A 15,663-nucleotide genomic window follows, 5' to 3' on the forward strand; every position below is an offset into this window, starting at 1 on the left:
CGCCGTAGGCACTTGAGGCCAAGGGAGGCAATAATAAAGGGTCCAGGCTCCCGGGGCGGAACATAAGAATGCGTCTCTCCCGTCACGATCCTTGCCCAGAACGCGTCCGGCTTTTTTTGACGGCTGCCTCTCAAGTCCCGGTCTTTTGGCGCCCGGGGGGGCGACTCTAGGTCTCCTCTCCAGCGCGCTTTTAGTGGGTTTAGCAGCCACCGGGTCCCAACCACCCTTGCGATAATGGCACCTGAAGATGACACCTTGATCCATCATCTCGACGGCACGGGGACAAGGCCAGGAATCAAATCAGTTCATGCTCGGGGGTTTGCTAAAGAGGAGCAAGCGGCATTTTTCAATGTTACAAACTGACTTCCTTTGTCCCGTCCTTGTCCTCCTCCTTCAAGGCTGTCTCCCTACCTCCAGAAGATCGTCCTTTCTTCATTTCTCTCCCCCCCGCCGCTGCAGCGCACGTGTACATGCATACCCGTAGTGCGCCCACAGCTTCAGGCAACCACTCGCACTCGGCCTCCAATATTCTCCACTCTCATTCAACAATCCTTGCTGATCCCTGGTCGAAACACCGCCTGGCGCCATCACCAAGACTGACTCTGACCCCTCGATCCTCATGAAACAACCCAACGGTACGGAGTGTGGCATCTACAAATTGCAGGGATTCATGCCAGCGCAGTGCGTGCGTGCTGCTTGATTGATTCATTCTACGACCCAACAGCGAGCAAAATCCGACATGATGGATGCATCTGCCTCTCCTTCTGGCCATAAAGACGATGCCGGCAATGGCTTTTCACTTCCACCTTCCCTGGACCACGCCAGGATCACCACTCTACCTCAGACGGCGTATTACATCCCAGACTTCATAAGCGAGGAAGAGGAGCGAATGATTTTGGATAAAGTGTGTGGCTTGGCCTGGACGACATTCATGCCTCATGACTGAACGATACCCCTTAGATCTCGAATGCCCCCAAGCCGAGGTGGAAGCAGCTCACCAAACGTCGTCTTCAGACGTGGCCATCGGATCTCGTCAACAACAAACTTCTCGACGCTCCGCTACCTCCTTGGCTCGAGACTCCCGTGGTCTCTCGCTTGCTATCACTTCCGATCCAGGATTCCGAATCTGGACACATATTTGCCCAGAGTCCTCATAAGAAGCCCAACCATGTCCTCATCAACGAGTATCCACCGGGTATTGGCATTATGCCGCATAAGTTGAGTACACGACAGCTCGTGGTCCCGTTGCTATGGTATGCTCATCTTGCGTAGGATGGATCCGCGTATTGGCCTGTCGTTTGTACGGTGAGCCTCGGTGCCAGCTTGTGCTTGAACCTGTACCGCAGCAAGGAAGACGGTGCCCTTGATCCCGAGCCTGCGTGGAGGATCCTGCAAGAACCTCGTAGCCTTCTCATCACGACTGACCAGCTGTACACCGACTACCTTCACGGTATTGCCGATATCGAGGAGGACGCCGACCTCACTGCAGACACCGTCGCCAACTGGGACCTCCTCCGCGACGCCGACGCCTATGCCAGTGGCCGGAACATCCGCCAGACCCGTACAAGTCTGACGTACCGAGATGTTCTTCAGGTCTCCAAGGTTGCGAACAAGCTCGGCATGTTCCTCAAGCGATGAACGACGTGGGCGCTTGAGTGAGCCTAGAATACGAGAGGGATCATTGTCCACCTCTTGGCCACTTTGTCCGCTCCAAACTTGTTGGCCATCCACTTCCTCGTGCCGTGTGCTGTGGCGCCCAGGTTCACAGCCACGAACAAAAGTCCGCATAGGACCGTTTTGTTGAGGAGCTGGCCTGGGGGCGCGGCAATCCAGGCAATGGCGACGTACAAAAGGCATTCGCAGGTGTAGTGTGGGCACACCAGATATTCAAACCACCCTTCGCTTGGAAGGGTGTATTTTTTGAGGCTTGCCAGATACCTATGGCATTGGTTCTGCTTGAGGCATGCCACAACGTACAATGCCAGGGCTGATGGCACCTTTCGCGGGACTTGGATGGGTTGGTTGGGTGAGTCCCAGGATGCGAGAATTGCGCCTACGCCTTGTCAGTTTCGAAAAGCGAGCTTTTGCATATTGGTGACATACTGGAGCCCTCGATCCAGACAGCGACGCTCATTGCGGTGTAGTATCCGAGCCCGAGCGCCCAGTGAACAAACCACATGGGCGATGATCCCGGCTTTGACACGCATAAACTCTCATAAAGCCGTCTCGAGCCCTGCAATGCCATGAATAACCAGGCCACGAATACCTGTTCCAGACTCATCGATGACTCTTGAGTTCCATCTTGCAGGGTCGCAATCGTCCTCATGACTGAGCCCCTCTGGATATACTGCCATGCCCAGAAGACAGAAAAAGACACGGATATGATGTAGAAGTGCAGAAACCACGAGTGAGGCACCTGTCCGTAGTTTGTCAAGGTCTTGAGGAATGACCTAACTGCTTTGAAACTCTGCTTTGACGCTTCCGGCTTTCCGCTTGCTGGCTTTGCATCCTTGGGTCGTCGAGGGCCGTAGTCCATGAGAGCGCTGCGGACATCCTGCGGTAGAGCTTGGATGAAGAGGATGAGGCCGGCTGAGAGGACGAAGAAGCTTTGGCACCACTGCGCCGGCGTCAAGGACGACGCGATGTCAATTGGCCTTTGTACCAGATCCATATTTAGCTCTGTATGCTGAATGGGTGGTGCTATATGGAAAGAAAGGAAGGAGTTGGCCAGGTGAGGAAGTGAGGGAGCATGTGTTTAAACTGCCGAGGCGTCGCGTTGTTCTCTTGTCGTACAGTGTCAATTACGCGCTTTTATGGCTGTGGATCAACCCCAACACTGTACTGGCACGACACATCACCAGCTTCCACTTCTATGACATCTATAGTCAAATTGTAATTCTCCGCCGGTGTTTATCTAGTATCATAGCTTTAAGATAGTCCGCTGATAATATAGATGAATGTACTGTCAGCGCTGCATAATTCCATATTTGGGGTCACAATCTGATCATGTCGTTAACAACCTCCCAAAACGGGAGTTCCTTACAGCCCCCATAATCAACCCATCTTATGATAACATGAGCCGATAGAGAAATAAAGTTACGCAAACCATGGAATTGTCAGCCCGAACTTCTGGCTGTGTTAATGACTGAGGGTGGGATTGGCTCTTCGCGGCGAAGAGCCCTACTTACCCTATACGCACAGGTCCAAGATGGCCTTGTGTGTTCGGAGATCAAATAGTTGTCACAACTCTCGGCCTCCAATAGGACAAATAAGTGGATACTTGATGCTTCGTGGATCTATGGGAGGCGGCTGGGCCGGACGTGTGTAGTACTGAGCGGATGATACCCCTGGTGATACACCGAGAGCTTGGTATGTGGATGATGGACAGTCACTGAAAGAAAGATAGGTGGACATCAACGAAGAACGAAGATAAGAGAGAGGCGCCAAAGTGACACTATACCCAATGACACCATCACAATATACCCGTGCTGTACTTAGAGCACACCTCATGTGTGTGCGGCCTGGTCTCTCGGACTCAGGGGCGACGGAACATGTGAACTTGGACTCTCAACCTAGTCATCTTCTCTCATGTCGCTTATAGAAGAACAGTAAAACTACCAGAGTCGTAAGAATACGCATCAGAGCTAGTCACAGTCACGATAGTCAAATATAGCCAGAGTGATAAAACCAATGCAGCCTCTATTGTAGCGAATGACAGTCTAAACAAGCAATTCTAACCCAAACGAGTGTGTGTCTAGCAAATCCATGCAATGCAACCCAATCTAGAAACAAAAGACAATAAAAAAACCAGACCAGACCCCTTGAAACCGTTCTATCCCATGCCCAAGCCGGAACCCCATGCACCTCTTCCTTTTATCGATCGATACCCAAGTAGGTACTGTAGGTAGACAGGTAGCTTAAGATCAGCTGTAGGCAGCTTAAGCGCCGGTACCCCACTTCTGGCAGCGGGAGGCGGCGTTGACCTGGGCGTTCTCGCCGAGGCAGTCCTGGTATTGGACGTAGCACTTGGTCTGGGCAGACTGCCAGCCGTCGTTGCCAAAGATGTTGAACCAGCGGGGCTCGATGCCAGACTTCTCGAGAGCGCGGCGGTGGAAGTGGGAGTGGCCACGCTTGTAGTTACCGCCGTTGAGCTTCTTGCAGCTCTGCACGTAGACGTTGTTGCACTGGTCGTACTGGGTCTTGCAGGCGTCGGCGCAGGCGTTGCTCTGCTGGTTGCGCTGGTAAGACTTGCACGAGCGGGAGTCGTCATCAGTGTAGAGCTTGAAGGGCTTCTGGGTGAAGTCACCCTTCAGATCGTTGCAGCCGACGAGGGGAAGCTCAATGCCGGCAACGGGGTTACCAGGACCATAGCCGTAGGAGCGAGAAGAGGGCTGCTGGCAGATGTTGGTAGGCTGAGGAGCACAAGAGGTGGAAGAAGCAGGAGGGACGGTGCTGCTGGTGGTGGTGGCAGCGCAGGGGTAGACAGAGGTGGTAGTCTTGACAGGGTTACCGCCAACAGGCTGGTTCTGCTTCATGCAGCCGCTCTTGTTGCAGCTACGGCCGCGAGAGCAGGTCGAGGCACAGAAACCCTGGACACCGTCGCACCACTTGGAGAAGTTGAAGCAGTCGAGAACGTTGGGCCAAACAGCCTTCTGGAAGCAAGAGGCGATGTTCTTGGCGCAGGTGTTGTAGGCGGTCTGGCAGCTGTCCTGGTCCTGGAAGTCGGGGACCGAAGGGGCACACCAGCTGCCGACCTTGTACTCGCAGTCGTTGGGGACGACAATGGTAGCAGTGCACATGGGACCAAGGGTAGTGCAAGAGGAAGAGGACGAGGTGGTGACCCGAGAGGGGTTGGTAGACACCTGAACAGGGGCAGTGGTGCTAGTGCTTGTACTCAAGGTCGAAGTGCTCGAGGAGCTAGTACTGGCAGCTGCAGCGCTGGAACTAGAGGACGAGCTGGAAGACGAGCTGGCGGCAGCGCTGGACGAGGTGGTGGTGGTGGTGCTACCTCCGTTTCCATTGTTGTTGGTAGACGAGCTAGAGGCAGCAGCAGCACTGGAGGAAGAGGAGCTGACAATGGAAGAGCTGGAGATGGTGGAGACGGTCGAGGGAAGAGCGGACGAAGAAGAAGACTGCGAAGAGCCGGGCTTCCAACCACAAGGCTGGAGAGACTGAAGGTCGGTAGAGACAAAGACGCTCAGACGGCTGGGACCACCACACTTGAAGGTGCTGTCACCGTTGCAAGGCATGCTGCAGTCCGCAGGGTCAGCCTTGGCGGTGTCGTTGGCCAGAACGTTGCCGCAGTAGCACTCGCCACCGTACTCGATACCAGCCAGGGGGAAGCCCTGGTCAGAGCAGGCGTTGAGGCACTTGGTGACAGTCATGGTAGAGCCATCCATACTCATACCCCAGGTCAGGGCGCGGCCCTTGGGGGAGTTGTCAGTGTAGCAGCCGAGGGGCTGGTAGTCAGCGATGACCTTGAGAGCGCCGCCGAGGATGGTGGTAGTCTTGAAGGTAGGGTCCTGCCAGATAGAGAGCTCCGAGTCACCGCCGCAAGTCTGAGTGCTGTTGCCGCTGCAGGGGAGGTCGCACTGGTCCTCGGTGAGCTGGGCACCGCTGACAGTAGAGCCACAGTAGCAGACGCCCCAGTACTTGAGGCCGGCGTAACGGAAACCGTTGCCCTTGCACTCGGCGACACACTTCTCGACAGTCATGTTGTACTGGTTCTGGCTGGAGCGGTAGATGAGGGCGCCGGCAGAGGCGCCTTCAACACCATCCGTGTAGCAACCAGAGTAGACAAAAGGCTGGAAGGGGTCCAGGCAGGGAGGGAACTCAATGTGAGTGGCAGAAGCGAAGCCGGCCAGTGCGAGGGCCGCACCGGCGACGATGGTTCGAAGCGAATGCATGTTGTTGATATCAACCAGTGAACGGATGTCGAGGGCTGTGAATGGTTTGTTGTTGTAGCAAGTGTTTGATGGTGTTGCACGCCCCGATGGCGTTTGAAGGCGATAAAAGAGTTTTAAAGAGAGTGGTGCCCGGGGGCAAGCAAGGACAAAAGAGGGAATGTAAAAGTTTCAAGAGAAGAGAGTGTGAGAGCGGGCTAACTGCTTGAGAAGCTGCTGTTTGATGATGAGAGGAGAGGTTGTGACCCTGGACGGGAGGAGACAAGGTTATTTATCCTCATGCCAGGGTCGACGATCGTGACGAAAAGACTTCTCTCCGTCTCTTGCAGATCAGATCTCGAACGCCCATCAAACAAGCCATGGACTCAGGGACCGGAAGCCCCGTCCTCCCCCACAGTGCCACGAGAGAGCCATGGTCGAGGCCCAGGGACGCCTCGAGGCGACGATGAACCCGCTTGCCCGCCCAGCATGGCAAGGTCCCGAGTCGACGGGTGGCTCACCAGGACGCTGTTCCTAGAGCGGGAGCTGTAGACAGACGCCACGAGTCGCCGAAAGCAGACAAAGAATCGAGTATCACGACGTGCGGAACGACTCCACTGGCGGGGGCGAGACAATCCGATGGGGCTCGATCAGGCTAGCTAGCTCGCCCATTGAGATGCCAGTGGTGGACAAGACGAAGGCTTGCCGGCCCAGAGTCTTGGGACAAACCGAGTAAGCGAGAGATGCTGAGGCTTGAGAAGCTGACAAAAAGGTTACAGGTCCAAAAGGCTGAAGTCTGGAGCACGTGGAGATGCCAAGGGTCCAGGCATGCCCCGATGGCTGTCGGCTCCCGGAAGAGCCCTGAATGCTGTCCCTGGTGTCCCTGCATGATTGTCATATTGTTCCTGCAGAGCGAATGCAGGTACCGTTCAAGCGCCATCATGGAGCCTAGAGGCGAGTAGTGACACCGAGGGCCCGAAGTCAAAGCCCAGCAAGGCCATCATCAGTCCCCGACTAACAGCGTCCACTCGATACGACTGTATGGTCTGAAACTTGCTAGCCACGAGAAGCAATGTGACTACAATGCCATCACTGTAAGAAGCTCAGTTGACATATCTCCTCGACAGGTAAACCAGGACGAGGATCCTCACAGATCCCTGTAAAACATCCCGTCTTCCCGAAACACAGATCTGGATCTGCACCTGGATCATATTCCAAATTGCCCCAACGGGCATTTACCTTCAGGTCGGGCACTTGATAGAGTGCCAGAGATCTGCTAGCTCCATCTCAGGTCCGTACGAGCATACCAGGAGCTTTCTCTCTCTTTCGTCTCCTCCGGCCCTAGGCCCAGCACTTGCTGTTCACCTATTCAGAGATAAGACACCACAGTGGTTCCTTTGTTGCCGGCTCCGATCAATAGCCAGCTGATTCATCTTGAACCAACGTCTGACGCCGGAAAGCCCTTACCACCAGGATCTAGACGTCCACCTCGGGTTGACCGGCTACGTTGAGCGGCCGGATCTGGTCAAGGCTGAAGGGCAGCAGAAAAACGCTTTTAGGTTGGTAGCCTCTGCGCGTTAGTCCGTTTAGCTGGGAAGCCACGCGAGAGAGTTCCTGTGTCTCCTTTCCCTTTCTGGGAATGTCTGGCTTGAGACCCTCGTCATTCGGCGATTGTAAAGAGGTTATGCTTTGTGCTTGAGGTTATGTTGGTGTGGCTCGTGTGAGGTTTCAGGGGCGCTTCGCTCACGTGATTGACTCCAGACTTACACGAGCCGTAGGGTAAGACCTCCATCTGAAAACTTCACGATGGAGATCAGTAACAACACAGTGATGTTTTGAGAGGGCAAAGAAAGCTAAGAATCCAGATGGACAAAGTCTGAGCAGTAAATCGAGCCGCAGGCACCGATGACGCATGACACAGACCTGGGCTCGGTCCATGTACCTGGTCTGACAGCTCGAGGCTACCCACCAGCGATCACTGATATTGAAGAAGTCTGACGCCTCAAGGCACATCGGCTCCAGCTGAAGCGCTACCTTGACCCCGCCACAGGTCTCATTTAGCTCCGATACTATTACCTCTCATGACATCCTTTTCCCATCGACCTGTGGGAAGAGTTTACGTCGGACGGTCCGCCTGGCGCTTTGAAGCCGTTGAGTTTTTCAGGAACCGAACTATCGCCAACCTACACTCCATTTTCTGCCATTCCCATACTTCGCGGTGCCCACCACTAGGTCTTGATTACTCCCAAGTGGCTGCTGCGTTGATGCTACCGAGAATTGTCAATGGATGTTCTAGGCCCTGATGACTGTATCTGACACAGGGCCAACATGACAAAGTAAAAGTTGCCTGATCCAGACTCGCATACAATACACCTGAATAGGTCATCAAGCTCTTCGGCCAGTGGCTACCTACTTCGTTGGCAAACATCAAGCTCAAAGACTCACTCTTTCAGCCATCGACATCTAATTCAGCCACGATATCAACCTCTTCACGTGGTAATCAAATCACGGCGTCTGCCTTCACAAACAGTGTAAGGCTGTTCATCCAACTACACAATCAACAACCGAGGCCTTGGATATCCAAATAGGACCATGGATCATGAAACATGTTGCTCGTATGCTGAATCACATCGAATAGATACCTACGTACTGCTTTTCCTCCCTTCCAATCTCTGGTTCGCTCAATCCTCAAAACGACGGATTAGACTGAGCTCTAGAGTACATTCATCTCCATGTGCAACCAACCAATCCCTTAAACGCCGATGCGAATCGCAAACAATGCATACCCGGCTGCGTCCTCCCCCAATTTAAGCCTTGTTCCTCAGATGAGGAGGAACCCACTTGCCAGGTGCCCGCGTTGCTGGCAGAGGCTCGGCAGGAGGAGCAGGGGACTGCTTTCGGTCCTCCTCACCACGTCCCTCACCACGTCCCTCACCACGTCCCGAGTCTCCACGGTCCATCGGCGCACCGCCCCGAGGAGCGAAGCGAGGGGGAGGAGCGGAAGGACCGGCATCAGCCCCACCGCTACCGCCCTTGGCCGCCTCACGGTCACGCCAGCTGGGCCTGTTGCCAGAGCCAGCAAGCTGCAGTCGGGGGGGACCACCAGCAGAGGGGCGGTCGTTGGACTCGGCCCTCTCCATGGGAGGTCCACGGGCTGGGGGAGGGGCGTCGCCACCCTTGTTGGCCTCGCGCTCCCGCCACTTGCCGGCACCGAAGACGGGTGGCCTTCGGCCCTCGCTCGGCTCTGCACGCTCCGCACGCTCCGCACGCTCCGGACCCCGAGAGAAGGTAGGTGGTCCCCGTTCCTTCTCGGCCTTGCGACGGGCCAGAGCCTCTTCCTCGCGTCGCTGTTGAAGGGCAGCCTTCTCCAGCATCTCTTGACGCTCCTTTTCTCGCTGCTCCTTGAGCTTGGCGAGCTCCTCCTTGCGTGCCTCCTCCCGGCGGCGCTGCTCCTCCTTCTCGCGGGCCGCCTTCTCTTCGGCCTCGCGGAGCTCGCGCTCCTTCTCCTCGCGCTCGCGCTTCTCGCGGAGACGTCGGTCGCGAACCTCCTTCTTACGGATGGAAATCTGCTTCTCGAGTTCTCGCTCAGCATCACGGCGGCGCTTCTCAAACTCATCACGACGACGCTCATGGAGCGAGTCGCGGAAAGCCTCGTACTGGGGCACCAGGCGGCTAAGCCGGTGCTTGAGTTCGACACTCTCCTTGTGCTTCTGCTCTGCGTCCTTGAGGGTCTGGGCCTTGACCTTCTCATAGATGGCGCGGTCCTCCTCGATCTGCCTGGCATGGTCCTCGTGCAACTTCTTGGCCTCCTCCTTACGGAAGGCACGTTCAAGATGGTCGAGTCGCTTGCCAGTGATGCGAAGACGCTCGTTGACATCGTTCTTCTCCCGTTCCAGCTGGGCCAGCTTCATGGCACGGAGACGGTTGCTGTCAAGGTTGTCAAGATCCTCAAGGTCGATGTCAATAGCCTTATCGCCCATCTTGAGGTCAGCGATCTGCTTCTTGAGCTCCTCCTTGCGAACACGGTCACGCTCGGCCTTGAGGCGCTTGGCTTCACGCTCCTTCTGCTCGGCAGCAAGTCGCTTATCCTCGGCCTCCTGCAGAGCCTGCTCGCGGAGTCGCTTCTGGCGAGCATTCTCTTTCTCCTTGCGAGCCTGGATCTCGGATGCCTCCTCCTTGCGCTTCTGAATGACTTCCTTTCTGGCGAGGATCTCCAGATGCTCCTGCTCAGCACCAGCCTTGGCACGGGCAAGAGCCGCGGCGCGGGCCTCAAGGCGCTCCTTGTTGAAGCTGGGATCAATGTAGTGGCAGGTAGTAAAGAGAGACTTGGCAAGACGAGTGAGCTGGGAACGAACAATCTCGGAGGGAGTGCTCTGGAGACGCTGAACAGTGCCAGTCTCGGACTCGGCAGATCCAGCACCGGATCCGCTGTGGCCAGCCTTGGAGGACGAGAAGACGTCGTTGTCGAAGCTAAGGACGCCTGTGGCATGGTCCATGCGAATAGAAAGATCGCCCTTCTTGTTACCGTTCATGATGAACTTCTCAATGGTGCCGCGAGTGACCTGGTAGGGCTCGGGGAACTGGGCCAGGCTCTCAACAAAAGAGAGGTCAACAGTTTCGTAGACCTGGGAGAGCTGCTGGAAGAGACGGGTAAGGATGACCTGCTGCAGAGGGAGGATGTACTTCTCCATCTCGGCATCGGCACCAATCTTGGTCAGGATAGGAGAGATCTTTTGGCAGATGGACAAGGGGTGGAAGTCAACCTCAAGGATGTTGTACAGATCTCGGATCTCGGGGCGAGCACGCTGAAGGAGGGACTTGGAAAGGGCATCCCGGAACAGTCTGGCACGAGTGGGAGCCTGGGACATGCCAAGGAGGTGAGTCAGGCGGGAGTTCTTGTTCTTTCGGGCCTCGTCAAAGTCAACCATGGCACCGCGGGATCGCGAGGTGCTGATGACAGGGATGGCGAGGGCGGAGAGAAGGACGAAAGAGGCAGCCTTCTGGAGATCGGCCTCAGACGCAGGGGGGTTGTCGGACTTCTTGCCCTGGCCGCTGGCAACCAGGACGGAGGACTGACGGAGGAGAGTGTAGTATCGAGACCAAGCAGCAGCGTGGAAGAGATAGTTCTCGCCGACGAGGAAGATTCGGGTGAGCTTCTCGTAGTAGTTGGCCATCATGACGTTCTTGGGGGGTCGCTTGCTGAGGTTGAGCAGGGTGTGGATGTCCTCAACACTTCGGAAAGCCTCCTGCCAGAGCTCGAGCTCGACGGCAACGTTAAGCTGCTGGAAACGCGTCTCAAGGTGTCGCTGAAGAGTGTCTGGATCGCTCAGGTTGATGGCGTGCATCTGCGACGAGTACTTGGCCGCGGTCTGGACATGGTTGCGGAGCAGCTCGCAGAGACGTCGGAACTCGGTCTTGCGAGTGTACTTGAGGCAGAAGTCGAAGGCCTGGGTAGCGGTGCTCTGGTAGAGGATCTCCAGGCGGGCGTTGTTTCGGAGAATGTCGAGGACAGTTCGGTAGGCCTCCCAGAGGAACTTGAGCCAAGGAGTGACGATCGCCCGGTCTGTGCGGTCTCGGGACTGTTCACCAGAGACGGTGGCAAGGAGGATAGACTCGGGAGTCTCACTGGCCTCGAGATCGTCGACACTGGAGGTGGCGGCGGTAGCCTCAATGCTCTCCTGGACCTCATCGGCCTTTTGCTGGGCGGCGGTGACCTTTTGGACGGCGAGCTCGATGAACTTTTTCAAGACCAGCTGCACATGCCGATGTTAGCGCCGAATATCTGACAAGCAAACAGCGGTCCGGGCGAGACCGGAGTTTAGACACGCACCTCGATGGTAGCAATATTTGTGTTTTGAGAGATGTTCTTGTACTGGTAGAGAGCATCCTTGGCAAGCTTGCCCTTCTTCTGCTCGACGGAGAGCTCGACGAGGAGGAGCATCACAGGCTCCAGCGAGACGATGGGAACATTTCGGGAGCGCTTGCTGGTGATGTGCTCGTGCAGCAAGGTCAGGGCCGCGGGGGCCTGGCCAACGCCAATGAGCTCGTTGGCGCGCTTCAGGACATTCTCGGGCTTTTGGTGCGGCGGAGGAGGCTATCCAAGACGACAGGTTAGCATCATGACGAAAACATAGTGCGGGAGGGAGGGGTAAAGATTTCTGGGGATAGGGTTGTTTCGCCTCACGGCGACCCGGGACAAAGGAAGGCATCGCGTACCATGCTGGGCAACCTCCTCTACGATATGACTTGACGGAGAGAGGAGATTTATAAGTGATCCGAGATCGATCGCAGCCTGCGGAGGCAAGTGTGCTGAGAGACTTGGCCGGCACTCGTGATGGTGTTGCGAGGCACAATTTTCGATGGGATTTTCGTGTGTGGGAGCCTGAGGGGCTCCCGGCAACCAAAAATGGAAAAGTCACGTGGGATTACATCAGCAGCTCGAGCTGCAACAGCGTCGCACGGCGTGGCTGATGATTTGCACCAGCCACACGCAGCCACAAGCCGCATCAGCGAGATTATCGGATTTGCATCATGACTGGAGTTCAGTCATTTATCAGCCTGTCTTGATTCCCATGCTCATCAGTATATTTCATCCAGGACGAAATCCAACGGCATATGTACAGAGAAGCTGCTTAAAGTCAAATACATACTTAGCAAGTCTTCTGATTCCCCAAGAAACTGCCAAGATCTTTATGGTAGAAACACCACAAAGCAACCTCTGGAACAAAAGCATAGATCAATTTGAGAAAGCTCTCCATTTCAAAGTAGAGAGAAGATCAAAGTGTTGAGCAGGACCAGCTTGTCGGCTCCTTGAACAGCTTGAGTGGCTTGAACAGGGGAGATGGTTGAGGCGAGGCTGCCGAAATGGAAGCATTGCAACACACGTGACGATTGATGACCTCGACCCCGGAGAATGGCGTCAGATGGACTGTGTTTAGCCGGCAAGGCTGTTCAAATAGTTTCACGGTGGGAAATTGGGTCTTTCGTTCCTCTGGCAGACTGGCAATGAAAATGCTGGACGAACATCAGACTGTGAATGTAACATATCAACCTAGCCAGGGGAAACTCTGATGCCTAGCAGCGGCCTGGATGCAAAAACGAACAGGGCGCTAGACTCAAGACGGGCCTGATCCACCGGGAATGAAGAGCTCGAACCATGTTGAAGAGATGGTACGCATCAGCCCACAAGCGGAACTGGCGTCAAGGTAGCGCGGCTCTTGCTCGACTGGGGAGCCGAAGCGATGGATAGAGGAAGACCTTGAGGACAGCTCAATGTTGACAATGAACAAGGTAGACCGCTTTGGATCTCAATACCTTCAAGTTTCTGGCGGGCATGTGAAGTCTTCCGAAACCCTGACGGCCGATGTGACTATTCGCAACAATTTCCAGGAACGCGTCTAATAATTGCCCAGGGTTACATAGCCCTTCTCACGTCGTCGACCCAGCAGTCGAGCTAACATTCCTCCCCGGAGGGCGAAGACTTGAGGTGCCAAGACAGGTCTCATCTTAATTGCAGGCGCGAGCCCCAGCAGCATGAGTGGAGCCGTTGGTTCCTTAGCAGAAGATCCCAGACGCTTAGTCCCGCTCTTAACGGAATATCAATGGGGAATATGAGAGACGGCAAAGATTGCAGGTAAACAAGAAGACGCGCCGCGGATCTTTTGTCGTTTCTGGAACCAACAGGAGGAGCAGGAATCGATCCTATTTGCGCATCCCTCGTAGATAATTGCTTTGTTTCCTCGGGACGCGGTCCTCGAGATGGAGGTTGAAGAATCTTCCTCTCGCTCCTCGCCGTCGAATCCACAAGAGAGCGGCCCCTTTCTACAGTTGCATATCGCTACTGCAGCGTTCCGGGAGCGGGAAGTGACAGAAACGGAGGCCCTGAGCGTCCTTTCAGAGCCAAGAGGCATCTTCGAGACGGGGTGCGGATGCGGCAGTCCGTGCTGCGGTGCAGCGCATTTCCGTCGCGTTCTCAGCTCAAGGCTTGCACCGAGCGGCGACAGTGACAGCTGTGAATTTCGAGAAGGGATCGAGTGCTTTTTTTCTGTCGGTGCTCGTGCATACGCGGATGGACTCTGCGGGCGTGCTTTGACCCCTTCAACACCTGTTGTCGTGATGGATGCAGAGGGACAGAGGGCGTGAGGCTTTCCACTCCCGCGTTCTGGCGGCCGATCCTCCCGTCCATGCCGATTTGATCAAAGCTTGCTCAAGAGGCTTTTTGACTTTCTGATCTGCCTTGGTAATAGGCATTGGAGGGTTCACCCCAGAAGCGAGGGGGGAGCGAAATGTCAGCGTCATCTCTCCAACGTCAAGAGAAAAGAAGGTCTTGTCCAGTGCCAGCAGACACGAATGTCATCATCCGACCTGCCCCTATCTAACAAAGCAAGGCTTCTTCTGCTGGCTCGATTCATGCCCTGAGAGCCCTGGCTCGGGGGCTGCTGATTCAGGTCCCTCCTAATAATCCGAGAGGTAATCTTGGGCGGACTTGTAGCTTTCCCGCTAAAATGTCAAGCCTGAACGTAAACGGACAGTCGACAGTGTGGACTGGAGATGGAGGCTTCGGGGCCAAGGGGGATTACCTAGACACGGCTCCGCAGGGCCCCAGCATCGGCCAATCGCATACTGGCAGGCCAATTTGCGCAGAAGGCCCTTTTGCGATCCGTGGGCTGCTGCTACTGAACACAACTTGTCGCTCAGCAGGGCTGCCAGTAACACGGCAGATTAGGGGCCTCGAGTCTAGACATACATGTGCGGCGGCGGCGGCGGCGTGCGGCGTCCTGGTGCTTCTGCTGCTGCGCGTTGGAGTAGCTAGGTATGCACATACTGTGCAAGGCAAGGCAGGCAAGGCAAGGGTCGCGACCAGTCAGAGAATCACCCGTTTTCTCTCTGCGCCTCCGGAGCCGTCCAATTTGATCGATCCCCTTGCTGGTCGTCTCCCCTTTACAGTAGCAGCCCCTTTCGCAGGCCTTCCTCGCATGCCCCTAGCTCGGGCAGACGGGGCCCCCAGATGCTGCCCCTACCCCCCCAATTTCCATGCCAGGGCTCCCGCAGCAGGAGGACAGCTCCCAGCGCACGAACCACCTGCACCCAGGAAAGCCCCCCTAACAAAGCAAAAGCCCGCTGGCCACTGGCTCGTCCGCCGCTGGAGTGACCCCACCGCAGCCTCTAAGCCCTGCTTGGTGCTGGTGCTTGCGCTGGTGGTTCCGCGCGAGACCTGGACCTCTGTTGGCTTTTGGTACGGCGTGAAGGTACCTTTTACTGTACCTTCAGTACCTTCCTCGGGGTTTCCATTCCCTCTTTCGCTCCTGCTCCTGCTCCTTCCTCCCCTTCGGCCTGCAGTTTCCCCCCCTACCGACCTGGCTCCTGCCGCTGCTGTTGCTACACAACCTTACCTTCCTTACCTTCCATTTTACTTTTGCATTCTGCCTGCCTCGCCTTCCCTTTCTCGACGGATCCTTTTTCGACGCTTCATCTGCCGCTTCAACCATCACGTCCACGCCCACGACTGCGCCGAACGTCAATACCCTCTTTCTCATCCGTATCCGCTCCCGGCGTCATTGTTATTTGACTCGAGCACGACCTTCCGTAAGTTACAGTCACATTTCGTTGAGCTCGTCTTGTCGAGGCCGCCGCGCCGCTATCAGGGGCGAACCATCTAGGCACTCGGGTGCTACGGCAAGAGGGAAATTGGGCTGGGAGGAATCAGAAAAAGGAGATCGACAATGCTCCCTTGGACTAGCATGTCGCGATGAATTCGAGCGAGGCGAATTTGATTGACAGA

At 55.7% G+C, this 15,663-nt stretch overlaps 4 protein-coding genes across 4 annotated transcripts; 1 reads left to right on the top strand and 3 right to left on the bottom strand.

Annotated features, from left to right (window-relative positions):
• Positions 1 to 742: 742 nt before the first annotated feature.
• Positions 743 to 1,638, top strand: NCS54_00589100 (Hypothetical protein; the record flags this gene model as incomplete). Its single annotated transcript, XM_053151373.1, has 3 exons — positions 743 to 904; positions 961 to 1,253; positions 1,347 to 1,638. 3 exons carry the CDS (start codon positions 743 to 745, stop codon positions 1,636 to 1,638), a joined length of 747 nt encoding a protein of 248 aa, XP_053007348.1.
• A 23-nt stretch (positions 1,639 to 1,661) lies between these two features.
• On the bottom strand, positions 1,662 to 2,731 carry NCS54_00589200 (Polyprenol reductase; the record flags this gene model as incomplete). Its single annotated transcript, XM_053151374.1, has 2 exons — positions 2,104 to 2,731; positions 1,662 to 2,053 (listed from the first exon to the last, which is right to left on the bottom strand). The coding sequence occupies exons 1-2, from the start codon at positions 2,669 to 2,671 to the stop codon at positions 1,662 to 1,664; spliced, it is 960 nt and encodes a 319-aa protein (XP_053007349.1). The 5' UTR covers positions 2,672 to 2,731.
• A 1,207-nt stretch (positions 2,732 to 3,938) lies between these two features.
• Positions 3,939 to 5,906, bottom strand: NCS54_00589300 (Hypothetical protein; the record flags this gene model as incomplete). The annotated part of the gene is made up of 1 exon (XM_053151375.1): positions 3,939 to 5,906. The coding sequence occupies one exon, from the start codon at positions 5,904 to 5,906 to the stop codon at positions 3,939 to 3,941; it is 1,968 nt and encodes a 655-aa protein (XP_053007350.1).
• A 2,783-nt stretch (positions 5,907 to 8,689) lies between these two features.
• Positions 8,690 to 12,101, bottom strand: NCS54_00589400 (Eukaryotic translation initiation factor 3 subunit A; the record flags this gene model as incomplete). Its single annotated transcript, XM_053151376.1, has 3 exons — positions 8,690 to 11,635; positions 11,713 to 11,976; positions 12,099 to 12,101. 3 exons carry the CDS (start codon positions 12,099 to 12,101, stop codon positions 8,690 to 8,692), a joined length of 3,213 nt encoding a protein of 1,070 aa, XP_053007351.1.
• Between the last annotated feature and the right edge of the window lie 3,562 nt (positions 12,102 to 15,663).

Source organism: Fusarium falciforme, chromosome 4 (genome assembly GCF_026873545.1).
Source record: "Fusarium falciforme chromosome 4, complete sequence".
Taxonomy (NCBI): domain Eukaryota; kingdom Fungi; phylum Ascomycota; class Sordariomycetes; order Hypocreales; family Nectriaceae; genus Fusarium; species Fusarium falciforme.